This window comes from Cyrtonyx montezumae, unplaced genomic scaffold (assembly GCF_038088225.1).
Source record: "Cyrtonyx montezumae isolate F1298 unplaced genomic scaffold, pur_monq_1.0 scaffold_20, whole genome shotgun sequence".
Taxonomy (NCBI): Eukaryota; Metazoa; Chordata; class Aves; order Galliformes; family Odontophoridae; genus Cyrtonyx; species Cyrtonyx montezumae.
In genome coordinates this window covers 4,916,415-4,944,362 of record NW_027071937.1, presented here as the reverse complement: position 1 = coordinate 4,944,362, position 27,948 = coordinate 4,916,415, and the positions used below count along the sequence as shown (strand labels likewise).

The window sequence follows — 27,948 nt, the reverse complement described above, 5'->3', positions numbered from 1 at the left end:
GAGGCAGAAGTGGCCGACACCTGGCACCCTGTGTGCTGAGGACTGCTGCGTGCTGCGCTGGGCCGCTGAACCGTGAGGGGTTTTCCAGAAGAAAGGAAACCACCTGCACTGAAGGTAAAGGGTTGCTGTGTTGGATTAGTCTCTGCAGAGCATTATTGAGTTGGTTAATGCTCTGCCTGCCCAGCTTCTGAATGTCAAGGGGATGTAAACATCAACACATGAATGAGACGACTACAAAGCATAAGGAGTCCCTCTGCCGTGCTTTGTCAGGCTGTGAGCTTCTTTCCAGCTGTATTTTAAACCTTACAGATGGAAACCCTGTCATAGTTTTCGAGGCAGGCTTGGTTTCTATAGCTGTGTGAGGAACTGAAGTCTCCTGGTTCATTCCTTTGCTCCAGCAAAGCTGGAAGCTCTGATAAACTTCTCTGTAGCACTTCTGGAAATGTTAGCTCCTCCTTTTCACCTAAGACATTCATAAAAATCAGCCACCTTGCCCTCCCCTCCTTTGCAGAATATTAATATTCTGCAGCTACAGACAACTGTCCTGTGCATTTTACCTACAGCAGCAATTCATTAACTCCTCTTTGTCTCCAAAAAGCACTTTCAGATCCCATCACATCCTTATGCCTAGGATGCAACATCTCCTGTTGCTTCAGTTAGGGAGACTGAGGCACAACCCAGTTTCATGCACCAGAGAAATTCCTGGATTATGCTCAGGTGTTCAGGATACCCTTTTCTCCTAACTGAAAGGATAATGTTTCTGTTATGCAACTAACTGTAATAGACCAATAATAATTTTCCCCATCCCTTATGGTTAAGTGGTGGATTTCATAGAGCTAAGCTTTTCTGTCAGGTTGGCCGGACTCCATTAATCTCCATGTTCCTGGTAAGCTGATATTTTTTCTGGTTCAGGCTCAGGTACGTGAGGATATGTGAGCAGTGAGAATAGAGGTTATCTCTATGTGAAACAAAGGCTTGTTAATTTGTGATACCACAGTCCATCTGCAGCAGGTGTGACTCCAGTAACAACTCAACTTACAGAGGGACTGGTTTGAATTTCTGGGGTCCTTCAGGCTTGAGGCTGATGGAACCAAGCCATCATTTGTTCGTTAACCCAGAAATAGTTTTGCCAAAATCTCAGAGTAAGTCTGACTGGCTGATGACAGTGCAAGGCTGAGATGTGCTCCAGCTGCCCCTCCTGCGTGGCAGCTGTGTTCTGAGGACATAGGTTTCTGACACTTCATGGATCCATGATGTTTCCCTATCATCTCCTCCAATCCCACCTTGCCAACGTGGTCAGAATTGTTAGTGTTTTCCATCACTTGATTCAAGATGGTTAGTGGTGGAAGTTTTCACTGCGTGGACGTGAGAAAGGAAGAAAATCTAGTGGGTGGCACTGCTAAATGAGACAACTTCAAAAGGATGGCACTAAATAGAGAATAAAATGAGCAAAGCCTGCCTCCTGTAATGCATGGAGGCTGGCAGCACTATATGCAGCCCCTCTTAGTTTTGCATTTAGAAGAATGACTAGCAAGCATTACACAGAAAACATCTTTGAAATAAACAGCTGTCTCAAAGCTTCTAGGGACAGAAATTCTTAGGGAACAGGAATAAAAGAGAAAAATACATTTCAATCAAACAGCCACAAAAAAGTGTAATTTGTCAAGTTTTTCAAACTGTATGAAAACAATTGAAAAGTGACACAAAATATATATAAAGTTTGAAAAATACTTAAAAGAAAAAGTACAGATCTCACAATATCAAAACATACGACATGGTTAAAAAGAGAGAAGGAAAGACATTGGATAACACCGTATTGGCAGAAAAAAAGTAAACCTCTCCAGGGCAGCTGTGTTCTGTCATTTAAAGTGTCAGTTTGTGTCTCTAGGATCTGTCTGTAACGTGCTCAGCAATGACAGCATTAACTCTGAGCATCAGAAGAACCTCAGTCATAGCAGCAAGCAATGTAAATGAGGGAAGAGAGCAGTGACTGTTACTGTGCTGTCTCAGAGGTCTGAAATGTCCTAACACGCAGCCAGGGTTTCCTCTCACTGCAGATGTAAAACCACTTTTAAGGGAATTGTGTAAGAACTGTGACAAGTGGGGCTCTGAGCATGAACTGCACGGTGTGGTGCTGAGTGCCAGGCTGCAAAGCAACCTTTGGCCATTGGCTTCTTAAGACTCTGTAGGCCTGGGGTTTTACAGGTGAAGAGCAGCTTAGTGGGAACTGTCCCCTAAACTGTAGTATGAATTGGAGTGATTCTGCTGATGGGAGTGGGACTGCACTGGTTAGTGCTAGGAGTAGTAGGATAAGGGTAGTGTCAGAAGATGGGCAAGATGTTGGGGTGGTACAAGAGGTGCTATTTTAGGAGATGCCATTCCAAAGGTTTCCTAGAGACTCCCCAGCCTCAGAAGGAGATGTTAGCACCTCAAATGACAGCACCTGTGCTGCAGTGAGCTTCCTGTGAAGCGAGGTTACTTTACCACTGAGCGTGGCTTGCACCTCAGACTGAAGAAGGGCAGAAAAGCTTCAGTCATTTACTGGAACTTGCTTGAAGAGCACAAGCTGCTGTGGCCTAGGGCCTGGTAGGGGTTATTATGCCATTTTCTGGCATTTGTAGCCCTTCTCCGTGAAGCAGAACACAACTAAAAAGGTGGTGAAGAACTGGAATGAAGATGTGTAGCCCTTTGTGAACAAACCCTGTTCCTTTATGCGCAGGCTCCCTTAGAGGGAAAAGCTCTGCATTGCCAAGGATGTATAACTGGTTTTACTGGTCATCCCTGGCCGTATGAGTCTAGGTGGGCTGGCAGATCCTGCTGAACTGCCAAAGGGGACAAAACAGAACTCCTGACATTAATGGGAATGTCTCACATCCAAATGACCCACGTACATTTAGCATTTTCCATTAATAGGAGTCTACCATAAAAAACCCTTCAGAGAATGAATTGACTTAAAAAGACCATTCTTCCCTGTTTCCTCTACTTAAAAATATTATTACAAAGGTCAGTTCTTTTGGTCTGACTTGCTGGTAATGTGTCCCCCTACTTCTCAGAGCAAATAACTAACTCGTTGCTGCCTGTAAACCCACTGAGTGCCCAACACTGATTCAGGACTGGTGTTCTTGCAGACATTACAGGACCTCATGCAATACAGCAAAGGAGAATCTTCTAAAAAGTGGGAAATAAAAAAGTCACACTAGCAATCACACAACTAGGTTTTCAAGCTTATGATCATTTGAGGCTCTCTGTATGGTCTAAAAAAAAAAAGGTTAAAAGATATAATAATGTTGTTTTTTTGTTTTCTTTTTATACAGAAATCATACACACAGAACTTCAATCTGAAACTTCATAACGAAAAAGTCCACTAATTTAAGGAAAGCGTTTTGTTGTGCAAAAAGTCCCTCCTCCCCTCTTCACCTTCATCTACTGAGGGTCTCACACACACACACAAAGTTTCCTTCCAACGGGCAAGTTGGTAAGAAAGAGTCCTCACTATATACAGTGGATTAGAGAGAAGCTGGATACAGTGCTGGCAAGAGGCATTAGATGATTGCCTCTATCTGGAAGTGTCCATGTTCTCAAAGTTACTGCAGTGCTCTATAACTTTCCTAGGGATAAAACAGGAGAAGGAAAGAGGGTTTAGTTTAATGCTTATTGCATTACAAATGTGGGACAGTAACATAAGAACTGCTTTTAGTAGCAGGCAGTCTCTTCTGATATACATCAACAAATACTGGTCTAAGAACCACTATACTCCACACAATCAGCTTAAAAGCTTGTAGTTCATCCTCTTGGAATTTCAAGTCATGTTAGTATATCTCCAGATCTACATGAGACCATTCCTTCATGACCCCTGTGCCTAAATCACCAGAGCACTTTGAATTGTATCAGAAAACATGCATACAAATGTCTTTGATTCACTCTACTGTTAACTGTTCCTGCTTTTTCTGTTCTTTCCTTTTAGTGTTTTTGGAGTGCTGCATCACCAAACATCATCTGCCTAACCTGTGATAGCCCTCTGCAGGCTTCACCACCTCCAGCATTCAGCAGCCCAGCATTCAGCTGTGGGGAATGCCTGATGCCCACCCACAAGGTATGTATTCCCAGCTCATCTATACTTCTCTTTAATATTCATCCTGCAGATATGAAGTTATAGATCTCAGTTTGTCAGTGATTAGAAACTGCAGCTGTCTTTGAAAACTCTGGAGGAATGACTGCAAAGGGAGATCACACAGTAAGCTGGGAAAGTGATGGGCTCTCTCCATGTTTTTGAAAATCCTTTGATTTTAACTATGCAGTCAGTCCTGTCTGTGACAGGCTGATGTTCTGGACAAGGACTTCACACCTCAAGTATGAAGAATAGTGACAATTGGGAGCAATTTAAGAGATGCAGTAAGCAGCATGGCTTTCTTGCCCAACGAGCCACTTCTGGAACCTATTTGCCTGGTGTCTGTGAAGCCTGACTTATCAGTGATATTGCACACGTATAAACACCTCTCTAACCTTCTGTTTCTATCCTCTTTCTCCTGCTCTTCTCTCGTGTTTGTTTCACCCCTCATACACAGTACAGGCCTTTCCTTGGTAGCTTTTCTTGACGTAGGGGAACAGAAAACTAAACTGAAGTTTAACTGAATGTTTGATGACAGTGGTTAGTTTCCTACCAGGCCATCTCCTTGGTCTCCTGCTGTGCCGAGGCCATTTTAATCATGTCCTTCAGAAGGGGAATCCCACCTTCTTTGATCAGCAGTGGGCAGTACTTGTCAGCTGCAGAGAAAGAATAGAACAGGTCCTTGTGAACCTTATAAAGAGTGGCAGGAGGGGAAGGGTGCTGTTGGAGAAGTAACAAAACTTTTGTTTTTTATGGAGCCAACCTGTTAGGGTTGCCCTGGCTGTAAAAATGAGATACGAAATGACTGAGAAATAAGAGCATGGCCAGAGGGATCTAAACGTTGAAGGAATTTCCTGTGCACCAAGTGTTGCTTTTTGCTTCCTGAGTTAGTCAGATAAGGTTTTTGCTAACTACACAGCTAAACTGGGATGAGTTTTTCCGCTGAGAAGCTTAGATCCACAGTGGGAACCTGTGCAGTGCAATGGATGTGATTATAAAACAGGAACTTACGGTAGACAGAGACCAAGTTATACAGTGCCCAGGTAGCCCAGTGCTGGCTGACTGGAGAGATCCCTTGTGGAAGGAGTCGGAGGATTGGTTCAAATGACCTGCACAGGAATATTGTGGAAGTTGTTAAAAATCCAAGAGCTACTTCTTTCATCACCTTTGTCACTCAAAGCAGTACGTACTCTGTGTTCACAGATACTGTAGCAGTAAATCCATTAGCATGTAAAAGATTCTGGCATCAAAGAGTAAGTCCACATCACATGGCAATGCTGGCAGGCTTACAGGCTCTACTACTTCAGCATAAGCATGCTGTCCAAATAATTAGCTGCAAAGAAGTCAGCTGATTTCTATTCTGTCAGTCATTTTCTCATGACAGCTGAAACAGCAGCACTGATAGCTCTGTACAGGGTCCAAAGCAAAATTATACCCACCCAATGCCAGCTGCTCACATGCAATAGCTGCTCTGTTTCTTATGGCAACAATAATGTGTGCATGCTGTAGCTAAGGCACTGGAATGCCATGTGTTCAGGATCCCTGCCAAGTGCTATGGGAAGACAGAGCACCTGATACCCTTATAGAGGAAAAGCTTTGGAGGACTCCACCAGCTGTATTAACCCGATGAGAGATTTCTAGGCACTGTGTCTAGATGATCTCCAAAGGAGAGAGAATGCTACAGCAATGCATGTGACTTTCAGAATTAAACAGTCTTGAAGAGGTGCAAAGGAAGGAAGTATCAGAGAACATAATTTAGTCAATCTCAGATGATGGTCAGATCATGGCTTTCCTGAACTATACAACTTCATCAGAAACATGCAGGATGAATTCTGCTGTTCCCACGCTCCTCCATAGGAACTGCAAGGCAAGGGATCCAATTTGAGCAGCCCGTGTAACATGCTGCCTTGACTCAAAGGAAGATGTGAAACTCTCACTAAAGAATACAATCCTGAGGATTTATCCTTTGCTCTAAGCAGAGCCTCCGTGTGTGGCTCTCTCTTTCCTTTTGTCTGTTGATGTTTGCTTTCTGTGACAATCCTGGCTGTGGGTAAATGGGCCAAACTTCTCTGTTCCTCACCTGTAATTGATATTTCTTCTGGAGTTGATATCCCAGCTCTGGATGGCTGCCCACATCCTCTTTACAACTTCCTCTCGGTGGGGCTCACATATACCCCAAACCTCTGGACCATCAAACATGATATGGGACAGCACACCGCAGGCATTATAGGATACCTCAATCCCATCCGCTTTGCTCTCTAGCAGATTGCTGCCAAGATAGAAGAAATCATTTAGAAATGCCAGAATAACTTTATTCAGCATCTAAAAAAACAAAAAAACATTCAGAGATGATTACTAAGAAAATATCTCCAGCCTGAAATAGGAGTTGTGTCCTTCAGAGATACAGCTTTTCAGTGGCATTACCATCACAACCAAGCCCTTACAATCCAACATGTTCACAAAGATGTCTTATTATTTCTTTTTAGCTTTTTGTGAATGAAAAAAAAAAACCCAACCTGATGCATCCAAGGTTGAAAAGTCTCCAGGTGATATGGGAGCAGAGCTCCAGAGCACTCCCCCTGCCCCAGCCCAGCTGTTTGTTAGTTAGGCACTTACCTGAACACACTGATGAACTGAGAGGTCATGAGCTGTGGACGGAGCTCCCTGACCTCAGCCACATTGCCCAGGAGGCCCAACATGTTGCGATGCAGCTCCTGTTTCTCTGGGAACTCCTAAGAAAGCAGGAGGCAGGATTACACAGTAACAGAGAGGTGGTAACAATAGAAATGAGAAACTGTAGAAAGCACATCTAGAAAGGATGAAGATTTTTGGGTAGCTTTCATTGGTTTTTAGTGGATTTCTAATGGTAACTCTAGCATCCAAGATACAAGTGATGTGAGAAAATCGAGGCTAGGGTCTGTTATTCACTTCTGCCCTGCTTAAGGAGCACTGTGTACAAGATGGGAAAAAGGAAGATGTGCTGAGTTTAAGTTTCTCTGTTCTTCTGGCTGGGTGGTTGGATCGGTGAAAGAATGAAATATGCAACCTTCTTCCATTTATGCAACATAGGAAGCATTGCTTATAGGTTAGCTTAGCTATTTTCATCTCCACTGCTAATGTCAGCATTCAGCTAGAGGAAACCAGCCATACTTACTTTCAAGCACTCCAAGAACAGTTTCATACCACTGTAGTTAAGGAACATCTCACAGTTGTCAGGAGTCTCATCAGTAATATTCCAGAGGGCACTCCACGAGAACTCCATCACCTGGTCACACTATAAAGATGAAGAAACAGAGCTTTGCAAATGTAGAAGCCTGGTGCAAACCAAATACTTGCTTCATCTCTGACATCACCCCAGATAATTCCAGAGGTAAGAAAATCTTGTTATCTGCTTTCAGCTTGTTAGCAAGTGGGTTTTTTGGTTTTTTTTTTTGTAATTATTTTTGCCTCTCTGCTACATTTGTTCCTTCAGCCCTTGCGACTGTGACAGAAAACCATGCAGCACCAGCTGGGATGTCCCATGTTAGGCAGAGAAGCTGAGCTAGCACTCCAGACTATCTCCACGTCTAAGTCAGAGTGAAGAAAATATTATGTATACGTTTTAGTGGGCAACACTCACCGTTTTATCAGCCAGCTTCTTCTGAATCAGTTTTAGCATTGTCTGTGGACAGAGGAAGGGCAACAGTGAGGACAGTTCAAGAACCACAGAGCCAAAACCAACAGGTTTAGCTGCTGCACAGCTGGCTACAGCAAATTGCAAGTGCATGCAGCTCTGACCCTTTGTAGAGTATCTAACTAGTACTGCGTTCTCTAAACTAGTGGGACTGGGTTATGTTCAGTATTGCAAGTATTTGCAGAGCTGAACTATGTCATGGTCCCTGAGCTGCTGGGTTTGTAGTCAAGTTAGTTGTGATCTGTATGACAAAGTCTGGAGTGTGGTGTAACTGCAACAAAGCAGTGGCCTCTGCAGTTCTTTGAGAGGGGTGAGATATGCACTGATGTAAGCTGGAAATCTGATGCAAACTCAGGGAGATGCAAAGGAGATAAGTCAAAAAGTTTTACCAGTTCTAGAAATTGTATGGTGTAGTGAAGAGAAACGTGTCAGGTCACACTGCTTCCCTGCTTTCATGGACAGCCTGTCTCTGAGACCAAGACTTCTAGTGCTGGCCAGTAAAAGATTCCACATGGAGGGGCAGGGTTCAGGAGTTAGTTCAGGCAGGTTCAGAGTTTAGTATTGCTGGGACAACAGTTCCCTTCTGAGATACAGTAAGCTTGGTTCACTGCCTGGATGTGGACTGCTGCAAGGAAACTGTGGTAGGCTGGGTTAAAGATAAGCAGACACCTTGGGACCATACCAACCATGACAAAACCCATCTTGCCCACAGCTTCTTTATGATCGTTGTCCACCTGGCAGACCAGAGCGTTACAGAGGTGCACAGCAATACGCTGGATGGACTCATCCTGCCGGCTCTGGTTGAGGATGTTCAGCAGCAGCTCGTTTACTCGGCGGTACTGGAACTCCAGCTCCTCAGGAATGCTGAAGTTGCACAGTGTCAGGCAGCAGTTCCGCTGTACCTGGGTCATAAGGAAGCAAATGCTGTGCCAGGTGGCTGTGAAAACATCACCTAATCACTTCACGTTCCCTTGTTGCTTGGTACTGAAAGCACAGCAGTAGACATGTTTGACTACGACTAAAGTTTGTTACCCTCCTCCGTAAGAGCTCTGCTTTAGCTATCCTTAGTAGGCTTTTCTTCCTCACTGTCGCTCTGTCTCAAGTGGTCACCCAATCACCCAGTGCACATAACTTTTTAAACCAGTTTTTCACTGTCTGTAAGCTTTCTATTCAGAATTCACCTGATGTAGCCCAGTGGCATCATATCTAACATCAGCACTTCTGGCAAGAGTGCATTGGCAGTGTTTGTTGACTAAATACCCCCCAGCATCCTCACCCTTTTCAACTCATAGTCTGTGTTGGACATCTGTGCTGTGTGGGCTGAACATCTGACCACTAACATCAGCTAAAAAGGTGCTTTGCTATCATCACTCACTTCTCCTGGTTTTGGAGAACATCACATGGATAAGGGAGCACCTTGTGTTTAATCCCTACCACCTGAGTGAAGACAAAAAGCAGATCTGGACAACAGGTTCTCTGATGCCTGCCTCAGCTCACATATTGGAGGCTTAGAAGATGCAAATCCTAACACCAGGCTAAAGCTGTAACGCAGGGAAGAACTATGGGAGCCAAAGCAAGCTGGGCAGCTCTTACTGTGACTTCCTGGTAGGACTCCATGCCATTCAGCACCACCTGGATGACCTGGCGTCGCAGCTTGATGCTCTGCTCTGTGCGGTACTCGGAGTTGGTCAGGTAAAACAGCGCTGCACTGCCTGTCACCTGGATGTTCTTGTCATCCTTGTGGCACTTGAGGGCTGTGATCACCAGCTGCAAGGAAGGAATGTGAACTTTCAGTGCCTCTAACTTGCTGCTGTGTCCTGGAGTGAGTACAGTGGCTGTGTGAGGCAAAGGCTGTGCAAGGAATGCACAGCCCGGGTGCTGCAGGAACGTGCTCATGAGATAAAAGCACTTAGTTCAACTGCACTACTGGAACTGTCTCCAGAGTGATGTGGTGTCTCAGGGGGAAGGAAAGGCTGTGACTGCAAAATTTCCCTAAGTGTGAGACAAACACTCACAGGGGGCTTACCTGGAGGGCTCGCAGCAGCTGGCTGCAACGCTCAATACGGGCAATGTCAAAGAGGAGGTTGATGGCACGAGAAGTGATTTCTGGCCGGTGTTCAGTATAAGCCTCAATAGCATTCAGGACTTGCTCTTCATTCTTGTCTCCACTCACCTGGCATGGAGGAACAAGAGACAGGGAAGAAAGAATGAAGAGCTGGTGTGAGAAGGGAACTCTGAGGGTGGGTGTGACTTTCCTCTGTCCTGCTTGTAGGATTAGGTCCATGATGGGAGCAAAGAAGTTGAGTTGCTTCTCAGCTCAGAAGGACAAGAAATGGCATCTCTGATAGTCACAGACATCATAGCCCTTCAGTCAGTATGATTTCTTTAGGCCCTTCTCTAAGAGGCGTGTGGTTATTTTTTGTTGGTCCTTTTTTGTTTCGTTTAGCACTTGTAAAAACTTGTAAAAACGTGTGGGGTATGGGTCTTGCTTTCTGACCACGCTCCTGCATTATCAAGTAGCTACTGAAAGGTCAGACCTAAACTGTCACACACAAGACCCTAAGAACCCCCTGACAGCCCCGTTACCTTATAGGCTGGAATATGTGTCAGGCGGCAGAGAGACGTTTCAAAAAGGCCCAAGAACTGAAGTGGTCGTTTCAAACCCCGGAAGGGAGCAATGCTGCTCTTTGCTGGCTCAATGCTGAGGAAAGAAAGAGATGACTCGTGTTGGTACCCCACTTCTCCTGGTGTCTCCTGCCACAGAGACAGCTACCTGTTCTCTGTTCATTTTGTCTGTACTGCTCTGTAATATCTGTATGTCAGTTCTGCGTGAACCAGCTTCTCCTAAACCTAAATAGGCATGAGTGCTGGGTGAACCTGAGTGAGAGGCATGCTGGGGAAGAAAACCAGCCATAAGAATTCACATCAGATTCAGCTTTCCTAGACAGAATTCATCCTGGAAATATACTAGCTGGGGAGAACACCCCTTAGGAAAGAAATGTGGATTTCACGGATCTAAACTATTTGCAAATGTGATGGCAGGTCACCTGATAAACACGCTGGTCTGCTTCTGTGATCATGCAAGAACACTTCTTGTTTTGTTGTCATGTACCTTACTGACCAAGAGTCCATTTATTTATTTATTCATTTATTTATTTTACCAGCTTTGGAAAGGAGGCAGTATTGTCTCATTTGTTTGCTTTTGTTCAGTAAGAGCTTGGGGAACAGGAGGGCAGAGTTCCTGTCTGACCTGGAAAGCCATACCTCAAGGTATGTCCTGCAGAGGAGTATCAGGATTTTCAAAAGTTGGTCTGCCCAGCATCCAGGTCAGATCTGAAAATCTGCCTTTAGATTTTAAGTTCCTAAAGCACTCAGCCATCCTAGGAATGCTGATGTCTTGACTGAGTGTGTAAACGTCCTGCCTCAGAAGAGCCTAATTTCAGCCAATGTAAGAGTGTTTTATGTAGGAGACATGTAAAGGGTTTTGGATGTATAATCCACAGCAAGAGATAGCTGGAAGAATGTGTGTGGAAAAGAACTTCTTCAGATGTGTACGTGAGCTAGGTAGGATGAATTCTTTATGACTACTAACATATCCTTACCTGTGTAACTTACAAAAATCACAGCTGATTCCCACACTGGGATTCAGCATTATGAACTAGCAACAGTTATATCTTTCTTTTTACTATCAATTAGACCCACAGAATTTGGAAGCCCAGAAGTGAGAACAGTTCATAATTCACCTTTCACCGAACTAGCTAACCCAAGCAGACCTCAGTAATTGCTGTTTCCTTACCTTGTCTGGCCCATCTTCTCTTCCATGTTTGGGATAGTGCAGTTCTCCAGCATAGTGTGCCCTGAGATATCGAGCGAGGTGAGGTTTACCAAGTTCTCCACAAACAGGTTTAGAACCCGACGGGTCAGCTTGAATTTATAGTAACTGGACAGATGGTCTCGGGAGATATCCAAGTGTCTGCAAATGACAGAGAGCAGCTCAGAGCCTGGAAAGCATCAGCTGGGGCTTCTGTGGCTCTGCCAGGGGAAAGCGACAAGCAGAGCACGATGATGATTGCTATTTCCTTCCTAAGATACAGGAGTGTGGTTCTGTAGGATCAGGCAGCAGGATCTGGCCTTGTGTCTAACAGAAGCACACAGATATCTGGTAGAGGTCTACTTCAAATGGAGCACACTGAGTCATTTAGCTATGCCATCACGAAGGAAACTGCTGGAGGCTCAGGAAGTGCCTTTCCCAGGCTCCATCACAGCAGCCACCTGAGCATTTCTGCCTGGTGACTGAGATGCACTATAGGATCTTTGCATCCCCAGAAACACCTGCTGCTTCATCCCACAAGTTAACTGACACAAGTTTTTGTCTGCATTCCCAATTTCATCTTTTTTTCCACCTCAGGCTATTATTCTCTAATTATTTCATTATCTTCAGGTATTTAAATGCTTAAGCTCTGGGGAAACCCCTGGAGCTGAGGAATTTGTGGGACAAACTCACTGGCTATCACGTGCAAGTGACCCTTACAGGACAGGGAATGCTCCTGTCTGCCAAGAAAAGATCCTCTGGGCGAAACTAAACTGCCTGAGACAGAAGCCAATATCACACCTACCAAAGTGTCTTCTATGTATTACAGACCAAGTTTAATTGCAAATCACCAGGAGCTAAAGTTACTTGGATTTAGCCATGTTACTCAGGAGCTTGGCTAAGGCTCTGAGGTCGTATGTCAGTGTGGTACCCCCCAGTGTCTGCGGGCTGTAGAAACCATACTACAGCCATTGCAGAGTATATCCTTCATGCAAATGGTAAGGAATGGTAAGGCCTTTCTTTTTGGCTGGGAAAGTCCTGGATCCTTTTTCTGATACCACTGTGCAGTTTGAATAGCAACTATCTCAATTCTCTTTCAGGAACTGATTTCTCTGTCAGCTCATGAGTGTCTATTCCTTTACACTGTCTATTTCTTCTATTTGATGGCACTATTCACATACGTTGTTCCTACACAAGCACGTGGTGGGCAGATGGTCTAAGCTGACAGCTCTAGTTTTACCTCAGAGCAAAGTTTAAACTCTGGATGTTTAACAGTTGTTTTGAAGGGCTGAATTTCAGTACAGTTACCACTGTACTAGTACCTGTGCACATCTGTATTCACTTTTTTGCCATCTCTTGAGTGTTCTGCTGTATTTTTGTGTGTTTGTTTTGGGGATGAAGCTATTTCTTTGTGTGTGTTTATCTATTTTTTAACTCAAGAGGGAATTTCTGCCAAGTTTTGCAAACAAAACCCATGTCAGACGTGTAGTGAGTCAATGAGTGAGCCTGTTCATGGGAATGTTTGTAAGCAGAAGCCAGCAGTGGATGGCTCTCCATGCAAAGGCAGGTATCCCATTCCTAAGAGACTTGCATGGCTTCTATCAGCAGGGAAAAGATAAACAAGGAAGAAGAGAACTGCTGACCTGAGCTTGTGGAGCTGTGCAATCACTTGGATGTGCTCCTCTGAAAGGTCCATGTTGTAAAGCACTAAGGAAACCAGACTGTCCTTCCACTGTGTCAGAAATCCCACATCATTCAGCTGGATCCCAGAGAGATCGAGAGCTGCAAGGGAGGTCAAAGGCCGAAGCAATGTCTCTACATTGACCCCTTCAATCAAGCGGCCCAGATTCAGGAAGCGCAAGCGGCTGAAGCCTTCAAAAGTAAAGTCCTTGACCAAAACCTGGCGAGTGGGGTTCACCAAACAGTCATCTTCACAGCCTCCGGGGTTCTCTTCCTCATAGAAGATATTGCAGCATCCAAAGAGGCTAAGGGAAATAAGAGTGTGGCTGAAGCTCACCAATGTTTGCAGACTCTTGGCTGTCAGCTTCTCGCAGTTAGTCAGGTAGAGCTCAACAAGATCCTGGAAGATGGGAAATCAAACAGTTAGAAGAATTTCAAAGGCAGAGTGCCCACCCTGTTCCTTACAATGCCTCTCAGGGGACAGCTCAAGAACCCACACCACCAAACTTGACCAGTATGCCCATCCCATTCCCTACAGCAGCTTCAGGAGCTAAGGAGGGAGATGCTGAGGTTCTCTCGAAGAGACTTGTATGGTAAAAGATGGAATCTTGGGAATCTCTGGATTTCTGGGATTCTAGCTGGTCCCCAAGCAACAGTGGTGCCACATGAGATGGCAGCTGGAGGCTGTCACTGCGATGCCACCTGCTTCCTGATGGCCTCCAGGTCCTGGTCCTGCACGATCTGTTCCCGCAGGTGGACCCGAGCTAGCCTGGTGCTCCGTGGATCTGAGAAGAGGGTGAAGAAGCTTTCATGGGGTTCGAAGATGCTGTCTGTCTTCACCAATTCCACGTACCTGCATTGAGGCAATGGTGTTAGCACAGCACAACAGAAGATAAAAGGCTCAGCTACAGCTCTGGCATCTTTCCTGGCTCTGACATGATGTTACCGAGTGCACGAGCACACAGACTCCCTCCTGGGGGCTGGGCTATGAGCTCCTCTTGCACAAAACTAACAGTCCTTAGGAAAATCTGAGGCAAAGATTTGTGCAAGGTCACATGTGCATTTCTGAACAAACTGGATTCTGGCAAGCACGGACTCTACAATGTGTCTTTCTATGCTCTTTTACACTACTAACTTGATTTCTCATTTTCACAAAATTAGCTGGATAGTTTTCTGCAAGGGAAACTGTTTTCCAAGGGAAACTGTAATAGCCAAATGATAGACCTCTGGAAACAGGTTGCTCTGTAAAGCTATGGGAGCAGCAGCCTTAAACTGCAACATCTGTTAGCACTTTGTACTCTTGAATTTTCTGGTTTGAGAGAGAGTTGTAATGCTTCAGTGGTGGGAAACAGGAAGGCTTCATTGCTTACTGATGCTCTTGGAAGAAGCAGGGACTGTTCTTTTCACTCTGGGTTTACCTATATGGCAATGGTGACTGGTGGGATACAATAACTCCCAGGAGAAAACTCCTTCTGAAGTTCATGCAAACCCTTATTTCCAATATGAAGCTCATCAGAAAAAAAAAACAATTCCAAAAAACAACCCTATGAACTCCTCCCCATTTTTTTTCCTTGTTTCCTTTCCATCCTTTTTTTTTAGAAAACTATCATTCCCCCCTTCCCTAAGTTCCTAACTCCTTTCCCATCCAGACAACAGCTTCTCCACAGGCCTGAGACGTACTCGTTGACGAGCTTGTCACAGATCTCACTCGGCAAGAAGATGTCAGGATGGAGCCGGAGAGTTTCATTGTCCAGTAAATAGCAGAGAGTCCCCTCCAAGTTGCGAAGGCAGAAATCTGTGCACAAGGTCATGAGCGACTCTGGGCTATCAGATGCCATCTTCAGGGCAGCAGTGGGAAGGGGAAAACAGAAGGAAGCTTTTGATTCAGAAGATCCTTTCCTCAAATGAAATTCCAGGATGAATTTACAGGGACATCAGGGCAGCTATAAATGGAAGAGAAAAAAAAAGATGCATTAAGAAAAGCACGTTGGAAAGCTTGCTGCAAAGCTGTTGTACCAGCAGGATGTTGATAGTTACAGCCCATCACTGCCTGGCCTCTGAAGAACCTGCAGTGGTTTGGTCTCTCTGGGGGTATGCACTCAGTTCCCCCAGGGGACACCGGGGGAATGAGTTGACGTGAAACATTTTCTTGCTGTACAGCCTCATTTCCTAACGTGTTTCCTCATTGCAGAAGTTATCTGGCTGACAAAGGGCTTCTGAAGGGGAAGTGGTGGAAACCACAGTGCTTGGTTTCCTTCGGAGTGGGCTGAATAAACCACCAGCTGGGAAGATCCTTTGTATAGCCCCAGTGGGATCCAGTGGCCCCATACTTTGTGCCTGTAATCGTTTGCCATCATCCCAAGTGAAGCTTAATGTTCAAGCTGGATGTTTCTGTGCAGCTCCAAGCCTTAACCTCCATGCAAGTGTTTGAATGAGACCATGAAGTGGATCAGAAGCCAGAGGGGATGCTGGACACTGTGCAAGCAGCTGGAACTCACTCACTAAAGCACTCCAAATTCTGTCATTAAAAGTTATAAGTGACTGACATGGAGAAAAGCAAGGGGCTTTTGCCCTCCTTGGTTTTTACTGACAAGTAAAGGACAGTGAGGCAGGCAGTTAGGGGAAGCTAGTCCTGTTTCCTTATTTGAAAAATCTCCTCGCTCTGGCTTTCAGGCCTGCTCGCTGGCACTGAAGCAGAACTAGCTGAATGCACTGAGGGTGTTCACGAGGAACAACTGAAGACCATTTCACTTGTACGGGGCCAAATCATGTTATACGCAATCTTAATGTGATCCCTTCAATGTAGTTCCACGAGTACACACAAATTGCATTGAAAAGTTTACTTCCGAGGTGAAATCGGTGTCTTTTCAACAGGTACATTCCTGCTGCATGAGGACATCAGTGCCATGGAGTCAGTTTTCTTCTGTGCATCACAGCTGGGGAAACTACTGCAAAGTGTCTTGCAGCTGCAAAGATCAGGATATCTGTCTGTGTCTCTAACTCTCAGTGCTCCTCAAAAGCCAGTGGTGCTCTCCTTTCTTGTACTATCAGAATTCAACTCAGTTTCCTCACCTCAGTCACTATCCCCAAGGGCACCCTTGGTGACTCAGGCACCCTCCCTCCCCTTCCAGATGTTCTGTTCAGCCACTGTCTGGGTTGTGCCACCAGGATGAAGGATCAGTCAAAGCTGTGGATGAGGTAACCTTTCAAATTCAGGCACCACACGGTCTCTGTGGGAAACAGGACACGGCTGTGACGGAGCATGCCTGGCAGCCCAGGCTCCCAACCTTCTGCTGCCTCCTTATGCTGCACAAGTTACAAATCGAAGCTCTTTTCTTCCTTTTGTCTCTCATTAATTCTTAAGAGTGTGCTTTAGTGCCAGGGACAAAGACTTGGCTGAGGAATAAACCCGAGACAGAAAGGAGCCTCTCAAAAAGCAAATGGGACCAAAAGCAAATGGGACCAGCCGGGCTGCTGCTTGCACAGCAACGGGAGGAACTGCAGTGCTGCATCGTACCTGAAGTACACCTACCCCAGGCCATGAAAACATGTAGGCTAATGGGCCTTCATTCTGAAAGAGAAGGAAATCCACGATCAACAGCTTTCCCTTTTGTAGTATGGCAGGAAAGGAGTGGAGGATTAAATGGGCTAGAGGTGAGGTCCTGCCTAAGAGAACACAGGTGGGAGGAAGCTTGTCCTGTGTTCTGCGTGGCATCTGCTTCAGAGATGCTTCACCTCCAGAACATATTTTGCCTGGAGCTTGCTTGAGAGAATCTTTCCAGAAAGGCCAGATCAGCAGGAAGATCTGAGCCAGCAGGGAAACACGTTCTGCTATCCCTCCCAGTCCACCTGTGCCATCAGGCAGCTGGAGCCTGACACTTTTTACTACTGGACAGAGAGCTCAAAACTGAATTCTCAGTGACAACTTAGTATCATGTGCAGCTGACAGGGACGGTGCTTGGGGCTTGTCCAAGCAGCTTAGAGCTCTAAAGGGCGAGGACTGCCACTCTGCTGCTCTAACAACCCTCCCTAGCAAGCAGCACGATGTAGCTGGTTGATCCTAGCCCTGGAGAAAACAGCTGCACATCAACTTCTGAGCTCCCAGTATTCTGCCCACAAATCCCAAATTGGAACTCAGTACAGAGAGAAAAACATTCATCCGTGTGATTTACTGTGTGTGTCTGAGAAGCACTCAAGCTGCTGCTGTGACTGTGGCCCTTTAGGACAGGTTTGCTCCCTGCCTCTTGTAACCAGCCTCAAGATACGATGTGGGCAGGGAAGCAATGAAGCCAACAGCTGCACTGATCAATATCATCCCTAGATATATAAACTCAGTGTGCTTTGTTGATAAAAATAAACAAGATAGAGATGCTGACAAATCATTAGCATTTGCCTAATCACTATCCTCAGGCAGCTTTCTGCAGGCAACAGATCAGCAAGCTGCCTGCCCTGCAGCCTGTCACCAGTGCAGGCAATGGCAGATGGGCAATAAGCAGTCTACTGTGTGTGCGTTCCTGAGGGCCAAAGATGTGAAAAATGCAAAAAAGTTCAAGTGTGGAAACCAGAAGTTAGAAATGCAGCTGCAGATCTTTCCAATTTATTTTTCTATTGGGTTTTGCTTTCGTTTTAGTGCCAAAGGAACAGAGTGCCTTGAAGCAGGCAGACAAAAACCCGTGTGCCCCCAGGAGCAGCCTTCTCCATGGAGGAACAGCACCCTCCCAGCACCCAAAGGAAACTGCAGCACCATGACACGCAGCTTCACTCCTCCATCAGCAGCCTCGCAGATCCAGACAACTTCTCTGGCAAACTCTGCTTCTTTGCAGGCTATGTTTGTAGCATTAGGGCATTTCTGGCTGCCATGGCACACGTGGCTTGGCAGTGCTCTGGGGCTGCCTGTGCCAATCTCTATCTTGGACTTCAGACCATCTTCTCTCCCGGTCTCTCTCCAACCCTGACTCACTGTGGCTTCACGCCAATGACACAGTGCTCACGCTCGCCACAAACGCGAGTGGCAAAGCTTCCAGCACCAGAGACTTGTCCGAGGAGGGCCGACAACGCATGCTGCTGTGACCCACTCGCGACGAACGGCTCTGAAAGGACGAATTTAACGGAAACGCAGAACGGGGCACAGGTCACGTTCTGAAGGGACGCCGCGCTGTCACTCCAGCTGGCCTCTCGCAGCGGTTCCGTTAATTGATGGCTCATTGCAAGCGGTGCGGGAAACGTCACCGCTGCCGTCCAGAAGGGGAACCGAGGACGGAGCGCACCCGCCCCGTGCAGATTCGATCCCTCCCGGCTGCAGAGGAGCCGAGCAGCGCTGCGGGGAGGCGTGCCGTCCCTCGGCCCCGCGGGGGCTCCGGTGCACTGCTCCCGGGCCGCCCAAAGGTCACCCGCGCCGTCCCCGCGGTCCCTCCGGTGCACGGGACGGCGGCGCCGGTTACGCGGAGGGGCGGCACCGCCCCCGCCCGCCTCAGGCCCGGCCGAGGGACTGGACCGGCGGCACTCACCTGTGCCCAGGCCCCGCCCGGCGCGGCGGAAGGGGCCGGCGGTCGTCCCGGGCTCTCCCCGGCTCCGCGTCCTCCGTCGGGCCCCGCTCTCCCCCACCTCGGCCTCCGCTGTCAACAAACCCCTCCGTCACTTCCGCCAGCCGGAGCCGTTGCACCGGATGCCCCGCCGCCTTCCCCCTAGGAAACACAAACCGGGCCGGAACGCTCCGACCGCCCCGCGGCGCCGGGAAGCTCCGGGAGCGGCAGCAGCTCCGGGACACGACCGTCCCCGCGGGACGAACGCCGGGACGCCACGAGGTGCGGCGGCGCTGACGTCACGTGGCGCTCACGTTGCCCCGGGGGAACCGAGGGGGCGTGACCGACGGGAGTGGGCGGGGCTATGTGTGGCAGTGGGCGGGGCTTCGCCCCCCCACCTCACTCCGCGGGCGCAGCGTTTCCAGCCGGAGCGGTTGCGCGGGGCCGGGCCGCCATGTCGCGGCTGCACCGGAGCAGGTGGGTGCGGGGCCGGGGGGGAGGGGTGGGGGGGACCGCGGAACGCAGGGCTATAACGGTCCCCGCTCCCCTCAGGATTGCGGATTTCCAGGAGGTGCTTGGAGAACCTACGGTGGCTCTGGGCAAGCTTCGCGATCTCTGCTTCAGCGGTGAGCGGGGCTGGGGGGGGTCCGGTCCGGTCCGTTGCCCGAAGTTCAGCGCGGCGGTCCGGGCTGTGCCGGGCCCGGTGCTGACGGCCGCGTCTCTGCTGTCCCGCAGGAATCCCCTTTGACGGAGGGCTGCGCTGTCTCTGTTGGAAGGTGCGTCCGGCGCTGCTGCTCCCGGCGGAGCTTTGGGGCGCTCCGGGAGTGCGTAACGGCCCCCCCAAAAAAGCCAACCCCAAATAACGGTGCGGAACTTCGCAGCCGCTCCGAATCCGCAGCGCTTTGTGTTGCTCGTCACGGTGCCGCTGCTCTCCGTGTGCTGCTCGGGTCGGGGTGGCTGTGGCCGTGTTGGGATCCTGACGCTGTCGCATCCTTTGGCGGGGTGCTGGGTTGGATCGGCTCGTGGGTTGGCACTGTGCTCCCCGAACCCTAACGTGTGTGTCTGTGTCCTCAGATCCTGCTGAACTACCTCCCCTTAGAGAGGGCCCTATGGAGCTCTTTGCTGAAGAAGCAGAGGTGAGGACATCTCTCCGTGCTCCTTTCGCTCTAATGGTATCTGTGGAGGAGGGGAGGAGTGCCTTAAATAATTAAGTACCGTTATAAATGGAATTGTTCTCGTGTGCTGTACTTGGGAGGGAGTGGATTTGACCTCTCTGGTTGAGCTCAGCTCCATAAATCCGATGCAGGCTGAGTGGAGTGGTGCAGGGGTGTCTGCCTGAACTCAGGCCGAGTGCTTGCACTGATACAATCTTCTGCTTCACTGCAAATCCCTCTTTCCCTCCTTAAGGGATCTGTATTCCCAGTTCCTAAAAGAAATGATAATTCAGCCTGGGATCGCCAAAGCCAACCTCGGTGTTTCGAGGGAAGATGTGACCTTAGAGGATCACGTAAGTGCTGCTGACCTTTGCGTTGCAGGAAATTCCTGTTGCTCTGAGCTGTTGTTGTGTAGCCTGTACTCCTGTGCTGCTCCCAGCCCTGTGCTGCCAGGAGGAGCAGTTCCTGGGTGCCAGCCCTGCCCCAGCAGCCTTTAGTGTGAGTTACTGACAGAGCTCTGGTAGCTGGGAAGGGAGCGTGTGCAGCTGCACGTGCATCTCCCCTCTCCTGCTTTGGGGCTGTGCTGCCTGGGGGTCTGCTGGGGAAAAGCAGAGGGTCCCTCCAGCAAAGAGACCCTCTCCTGGGAAGCTCTGTCCGTGGGTGGGCTGGGGAGGCTGCTCTGAAGAGGCAGGGGAGCGGAGCTGGGCTGATGTATTCCCAGTTTGATGGTGGATGACTTTTTTTAATTATTACTTATTGACTAGGTTTTCTTTGCGTTGCTTTTTGCTTTGAAAATGCTGTCAGGTTTGTGTCAAGTCAGGGGATGATTTAACTGGAGACAAGGGCTGTAAATGCTGCAGCTGCTTCCGTGGCTTCTCCTGAACATGAATTTTCTGCTGGTGTACGATCAGCTGTGCTGTCCACTGGGGCAGTCAAACTATAACGTTTGTATTGTTCCACGTGTTGGCAGGGTCCAGTGATCTTTGGATCTCTTGGAATGTTCCTTTTATGGTGTTTTCTTTTCTCCTGTCAGATAATTTTTAACTCTGCAGATCTTGATCCAGAGAAAAGAAACTGCCCACGGGAGAGGGAGAGTCAAGTTTGTCATAGTGGAAAACTGGTCAGATAGAGGACGGGTTGTTTGTATTAATAATGCATTTCCTTTTTCCTGGGCATACTGGTGGTGCTTAATGAGCCTTCTCAGAGCTGCCATACCCATCCTCACAGTACTCATGTGTTACCTTAACTTTTAGGCTGGGCACAGAGACCTCCTCCTTCGTACAGGTTGGAGCTGCCATTGAGGGTCTGTATAGAGGACAGGATACTCATTTTGGGAACTAAGTCATGAAGAGCCATATGAAAAGGGATGGAAGCATTGGTTTCTACTTCAGTGAGTCTGTGTGGTCACTTGTTTTGCAAGTTGTCACCTGCTTCCTATGCTGTGCGTGCTGTCTGAAGGAACAGCACTGAGTGCAGTGAGGGAAGGGTTAGGTCCTGTGCTGGTTCTGGCTGACAACAGGAGTGTTACATCAGTGTGCGCTCACTGAGGGCTTTGATACACGTGAAGCATGCTTGTTTTTGCCTTGTTTATTTCTCTAGCCCCTCAATCCAAGCCCAGACAGCCGCTGGAATACTTACTTCAAGGATAATGAAGTGCTCCTCCAGATTGACAAGGATGTCAGGTGTGTAAGGCGTAACGTTTCTGAACCTGAGTGCTTTGCTTAATACTTTGAAAATCAAGTGTAACATTCAACTGAGCTTTCTGCTGAGCTCAGGGCGCGTGCTTCATTCTCATGCTTGATTTCCTCCTGTGCCCACCCTAGGAGGCTGTACCCCGACATGGCATTCTTCCAGCGCCCAACCGACTATCCCTGCCTCTTAATCCTGGACCCCCAAAACGAGTTTGAGACGCTGCGCAGGCGGGTGGAGCAGACCACGCTCAAATCACAGACGGTGGCACGGAACCGCAGCGGGGTTACAAATGTGAGGTCTGGGTGTGGGCTGCCCGTGGGGCACAGCATCGTCCTTCGTAGGGCTGCTGCTGGCTCTCGGGCTTTTTTTCTGCTGGTGTGATGAAATGATGTGAATGCAGCAGCAGATGCTGTGTATTTGGGGGCTAGGCAGCTTGAAAGAGCCAGCTGGCGTGCCCAGTGGTTGCCAGGAGTCATAGGTCCGTTTAATTGTAAGGGTTATTTTTTCCCCGAGATCCAGGCAGATGTGTTGTGCCTGAAATGTGCCTTCTTGCACGGGAACAAAGCACTGAAGGGTTAAGCTGAGTTGATAGAGTCTTCCAGAGCTGGGTCTCCTCAAACCGTGTCTGGGATAAGAACTGGGCAATGGCTGAAACGTGTGTTATCTTCTTCCTTTGGTGGAAATTTTTGGGTGGTAGATTATTAAGTTCCTCGTGCTGGGTGTTGGGGAGGGCAGCTAGCTGCAGTCTGTCCCTTTTCCTGCATTACCAAGGAGCAGAACTGCTGTGTTTTCTTACTCCATGGGACCAGGTGATGCAGTGATTCAGGGGAACTGCTGCGGAGCAGGCTGCTTTGTTCATCAGCTCTAGTCCTGCCTTGCTTTTCAGGTGAGCTCCCCTCTTAAATCAACTCCCAACTCTCTGAGTGAGTACGAAGTTCTTCCCAATGGCTGTGAAGCTCACTGGGAAGTGGTGGAGCGAATCCTTTTCATCTATGCCAAGCTGAACCCCGGGATAGCCTACGTTCAGGGGATGAATGAAATAGTGGGGCCCCTTTACTACACCTTTGCTACAGATCCTAACAGCGAGTGGAAAGGTGAGAGGCTCTTTTGGATGCTGGGTAGGGGCTTTTGGACTGCATGCTCTCTGTGGGGAGTGCTTCAGGATGGAGACTCTGAGCAATTCAGTTTTGACTGATCAGGAAAAAAACCCAAACAACCCAAAAAACAACAAATGCAGCAACAGGAGACGTGCATTTCTGGGCCCACAGTAGACTGAGTGGGCAGTGAGTGCTGAGGGCATAAGAAGTGGAGATTTGGAGATTTTAGTTTCTCTATGAATCAGAGTTGCACTTCCAGACTTAAACCTAATATTCCCTTAGAAGTCCTTTGTTTCTTGTACTAAAAATACTTCTGTGCGGGCGGTGCTGGGGTGGTTTGCTTTGTTTTGTTGCTTTGTTTCTGTTTTGTGTGTGTGTGTGTGTGTGTGTTTTAATTAACAAGGGCAACAGAAAGGGTGGGGCAAGAAGAACAGAATGGCAGTTCTGCATTGCTCCCACTTCTCTGGGGCTGTGTGCTGATGGCAGCCAGAGCAGGTGGTCTTGTGGGGCACAGATAAGGGGTTCTTGTGTCACAGAGACCTTGATGTGTGCACAGAGCAGTGACTCTGTACGCAGCCAAAGCCTTGTGAGATTCGCAGCTCGAGTCATGGGTGGCAGTGAGGTTATCAGCCCAGAGCAGCTCTGGCAGTGATGCTTTCTCTGTGCTTCCATTCATGTTTCCATTTTTAATTCCCCAGAACACGCTGAAGCTGACACGTTTTTCTGCTTTACCAACCTAATGGCCGAAATTCGGGACAACTTCATTAAGAGCTTGGATGATTCCCAGTGTGGTATAACCTACAAAATGGAGAAGGTCTATTCCACCCTGAAGGAAAAGGATGTGGAGCTGTATTTGAAGCTGGTGAGGAGCTGGATGTTCCTCTGAGTTGTGGCTGGAATGTGGGGGAGGGAGTGTTCAAATGTCAGCCAGCTTTGTTCAGCTGTTCCTGGGCTTGAATAGAGAGGTTGAGGAGCTGTGGGAAGGCCTCTGCCGACAGGACATTGGGGCTGTCTTATCTGTAAGCTGAAACAATCTCTCCTTGGAGTAAGCCTGGAGTGAGCTGACACAGCAAAGCTTTCCTCCCCTGTGTGAGTGCAGACAAACAGTAGCTGTTGTGATGCTGCCAGCTGTGACTTGGCTACCAGCCCTAGTCACCTGGAAATTGAGCTGGAGATGGAAACACAAGCTCTGCTGTAAAGTTTGTTGGAATTTGTCAAAAACATTAGCAAATCTCTGTGCAGAAGTAAGCTGAAAAGCTGCAAAATCCCTCACTTGTAATTCTAGCATTTTCCTTCCTTCAGGGATCTCAGTGTGCCACAGAATGCTGTGCATTTTGTAGTATCAGGCAGGTACTGTAGCAAAGCCCTGTAGGTCTCAGAGTCCAAGGTAAATGTGGAAAGGGAAGCTGCCCTTGTTACTGCAGCTTTTCCATTTAGAAAAGGCAAGATACATTGTGCAGTCCAAAAGGTGATCTGTCAGTGCAGTGACACAGCCCACAGTGTTGGCTGAATGCTGATACAGGGAGGAATAAATAAAGGACTTAGTGTTTGGCTGGCAGGAAATGGCCTTGGCCATGCAGCAACAGATCTTCAGGAATGTCATCGGGATCCTGGGCTTTTTTGACCGTGCTTTAAGTTATGGTCTCTTGGATTTTATAGTAAAAAAAAAAACCAGACAGCTCCAGGAAAGCTCCAGGCTGGAAGTGCTTACAGTGTGGCTTACTGACTGTCAGCATAAACTCTGTCCCATCTTTTGTTTCTTTCTGTGAACAGTAAAGCTTTGATAAATGCAGAGCTTCTGGAAAGGAGAGGAAATCCTGAAAAAACAGAGCCTTTGCTGGAGGGGGATGGCTGTGGCTTTGCAGATGAAGTGTTGTTCGGATGGGAAGTTAAAATTACTCAGCGAATTTAACTGAAATAGCACACAGTGCCTTTAGGAAGAAAAGCTTCCTTTGCTTGCCTCTTCCAGTTTTCTGTCTTTGTCCATAGACCTGGAACGTGGTTGCACTGAAGATGTTTCTCAATCATAAAAGCATGAAAGCCCTCACAGGAGGTGATGGATTTGCTGATGTTTCAGCACAGGCTGGCAGCACAGGGCTACTTCAGGGTGGAGAGGGGGTGGGAAACAAGGGCTGCATCTCTTCCGTGGGGTGGGCTGGGAGCATGTGTTCATTCTTTGTCTGGTGCATGTCTGACAGCAAGAGCAGAACATCAAGCCACAGTTCTTTGCCTTCCGCTGGCTGACGCTGCTCTTGTCCCAAGAGTTCCTGCTGCCTGATGTCATCCGGATCTGGGACTCGCTCTTTGCTGACGATAAGCGCTTCGATTTTCTGCTACTCGTGTGCTGTGCCATGTTGACGTAAGTCCAGAAATAGCCATGGTGCTCTTTCCCTCCTTTGATGAAACCTATAGGTCTAGGAACCTACAGGCGTGTGTTAATGACGACCAGGTCACAGTCATTTGTCACAGTGCTTAGTGGGAGTGTGCCCAGAAGTCTCTATAAAGGCTATTTTTGAAGTTCCTCTGTAAAGAGTCAGAAGTAGCTGAGTGATTTCCATCTTTCAGACTAATCCGGGATCAGTTGCTGGAAGGAGACTTCACACTCAACATGAGGCTGCTACAGGTAAGGGTTAAGTATTGCAGGCATAGGTTGCAATGTGAAGAACCTTGAAAGGAGACTGTGATACAAGCATGTCTTGCTGAGGAGGGGTACCAGGTTTCTGATGCCTGCATGCAGAAAAGCCTTAACGTTGGTCATACACTGTGCTCATCACTCGAAGTATAAATCTGTGCATGCTGTCGTCCCCATCACTGCAGGGAAACTGAACTCACTTGAAATGGATGACTGCTTTGACTTTCTTGGTGGTGGCATCTCTGCTCCCTGAGCCATTAACTGGGCTTTCATTTTCCCACGCAGAATGTGACTGTATGCTCCTTGTTCCATCTTCCAAGCACTGTACAGGTTTCTTCTCCTCCTTCCTCTTTCCTAGTCCCTCAATAGGAAGGGGATCAGTGATATTCCTTCTCTGGTCTTCTGCTGGTGGGGCACAGTGCTGCCCAGCACTACCATTAACACAGTGTTCTGCTCATGCACCCTTCCTGGCTCACAGAGACTTTGTGGTAGGCTACTGGCTTATAGTGTCTTTTGGCTTGCAAAAAAATAACCACTTTGCAGCACAGTTCTGAGACCTGTGTAACAGTGTTGAACTTGTTGGGTAGGGGTTTTTGTTTAATTCTGAGATCTGTGAGAGCCCAGGGTTGGAGACACCTGCACCAAACAGTAGGATATCTCTGACTCTGCCAGTTCCTGCTTTGAGCTGTGCGGGTGCTGGCTTTGATAAAGGCTCTCTGGCATAAAGATTGCTCTGGTGTGGTCAGCTGCCTGCTGCCGTTGGAGGACAAGTTAATAGAAACTTCTTGAAGGGCATTGGGGCTCCATCTGTTGCAAAACAGGAAACTGTTAAGGGAGTGACTGAACATAGCAGTGTGTTTTGGTGGGCTGAGAATGCTGTTGTCGAGGTTTGCCTTGCTTAGGCGGAATTATGTTGAATGCTAAGTTGGCACTTACTTTCATTTCTTTAACGTAGGATTATCCTATATCTGATGTTCACCTGATTTTGAAGAAGGCCAAGGAACTTCAGGATTCCAAATAGCCCATGAGCCTGACTGAAGGTGTTGGAGAAACTGTATCAGTGGATAAGCAGTGGATCTTAGGAGATGGCCCCGTGCAGTGCATTAAAACTCCTAGAGATCTCTGCAGGACTTCAGGTTGTGCATTTGGGCTACTGGTCACCTTGAACACTTCCTTCTACTCTATTTATTAGGTCAAGGACTGATTACTTCCCTGTCTGCTTGGGTCCTGCACTCCAGATTTTTCAAATCTCAAATGCCTCCGTGCTGCCAAAAGCAGTTCTTTGTATCTTTTTTAATGACTTTACCTGGAGGAAGAAACCATCTATCTGCATATTCTTCAAGGGGTGGATTCCTTCTGCATCATGCAAGTAGCTCATGTGGAGTTACTTCTGATGGGGAAGGGTCTGGCTGGATCCATTGGATTTTGGTGGGTGAGTATAGAAGGATCTTTCTCCTGTGAACGGAATGTATCCCATTCAAGTCACACGTTCAGGAAGCTTCTGGATTCTTCTCCCTCATGTCTGCACTTAGCTGACCCTGGGCTGTGCAAAAAAAGAAGGTTGTGTCAGCTTCTGGTGTGTGTCATCTGGCATCCAGCAGTTTGGACCCCTTCTCATGGGAGAGACCTTGAGGAGCCAAAGTGGGAAGATGTGATAACAGCTGGCAGCTTTGTGCACTGAAGCTGCCTGCATCACCTCACTGCTGAGGTCTCCTCGAATGAAGACTGTGGTGGTTTTCATCTATGAGTGTAGTTTGAAGTCAAGCCTTATTATGCAAAGCTTTAGAGCAGGAGTTCATTGCTGCAGGGAGGCTTGGGCCTCAGGCTGCTCTCCTGGCTCGAACTAGAGCATATCTAGCTGCAATCCAGATTCTGAATCACAAGAAATGGGCATCTAATTGCATGAAGAAAGCTCTACTTAGAGACTTAAACAGGCGTGGCCCTGGGATTTCCTGCCTCAGTGGCTTGCGTGGTATATTACTCTGCATAAGCTCTGGTCATGGTAACCTTGATAATGTCTAATAGCACTTGTTGCCAGGAACAGACATGTTACAGGTCTGCCCTACAAGAAAGGGTCCTTTTGTGGTGTAATGCAGTGGGCTTACAAGCATTTCAGTCGTTAGCTGACTCCTGGGGGTAATCCACGTTTCTGTGCACCAATCCTACTGAAGTAACAGTCGTGAGTTGGACACTTGACCCTCCTGAGGGGGGAACTGCTGCATTTCAATAGAGTACAACAAGCTCAGGTGGGCATTGAGCAAGACAAAGTGTGGAAAGGACTGTTAACCTGCCAGTCGTGTCAAGCTGATCAGAAACCATAAGCCTCCAAGACAAAAACTGCCAGCACTCAGGTGCTTGGGTTGTGCAGAAGCTCTCCAGGGAACACGAATCCAGCATGCTTTACCCTCCCATGCTGTGCTGGCTCACCTCTGCATAGCTGTTCAACACTGCAGTTTTCAGTGTGGGTATTGATTTGTTAAAGGTCAGTCATCTGCTTAAGCTGCTGCTGGCCTCGAGTGGCCCTAAGGAGAGGGCTGCTGTCAGCATTCAGTTCTTCTACCCATGTTACCTCCTTCAGG

The 27,948-nt window shown here is 47.9% G+C and overlaps 2 protein-coding genes across 2 annotated transcripts; one reads left to right on the top strand and one right to left on the bottom strand.

Moving 5' to 3' along the window:
• Positions 1-12: 12 nt before the first annotated feature.
• ZER1 (zyg-11 related cell cycle regulator) lies at positions 13-18,922 on the bottom strand. The gene is made up of 16 exons (XM_065737551.1): positions 18,780-18,922; positions 14,953-15,215; positions 13,975-14,125; positions 13,236-13,672; positions 11,578-11,754; positions 10,368-10,482; positions 9,808-9,954; positions 9,375-9,548; positions 8,468-8,683; positions 7,728-7,769; positions 7,263-7,382; positions 6,725-6,840; positions 6,189-6,377; positions 5,120-5,217; positions 4,662-4,764; positions 13-3,608 (listed from the first exon to the last, which is right to left on the bottom strand). Exons 2-16 carry the CDS (start codon positions 15,108-15,110, stop codon positions 3,557-3,559), a joined length of 2,295 nt encoding a protein of 764 aa, XP_065593623.1. The 5' UTR covers positions 15,111-15,215; positions 18,780-18,922; the 3' UTR covers positions 13-3,556.
• Positions 18,923-19,202: 280 nt separating this feature from the next.
• On the top strand, positions 19,203-27,948 carry TBC1D13 (TBC1 domain family member 13). Its single transcript, XM_065737550.1, has 12 exons — positions 19,203-19,271; positions 19,347-19,420; positions 19,530-19,570; positions 19,869-19,930; positions 20,202-20,301; positions 21,548-21,630; positions 21,772-21,936; positions 22,532-22,734; positions 23,436-23,599; positions 24,936-25,096; positions 25,303-25,360; positions 26,325-27,948. Exons 1-12 carry the CDS (start codon positions 19,249-19,251, stop codon positions 26,388-26,390), a joined length of 1,200 nt encoding a protein of 399 aa, XP_065593622.1. The 5' UTR covers positions 19,203-19,248; the 3' UTR covers positions 26,391-27,948.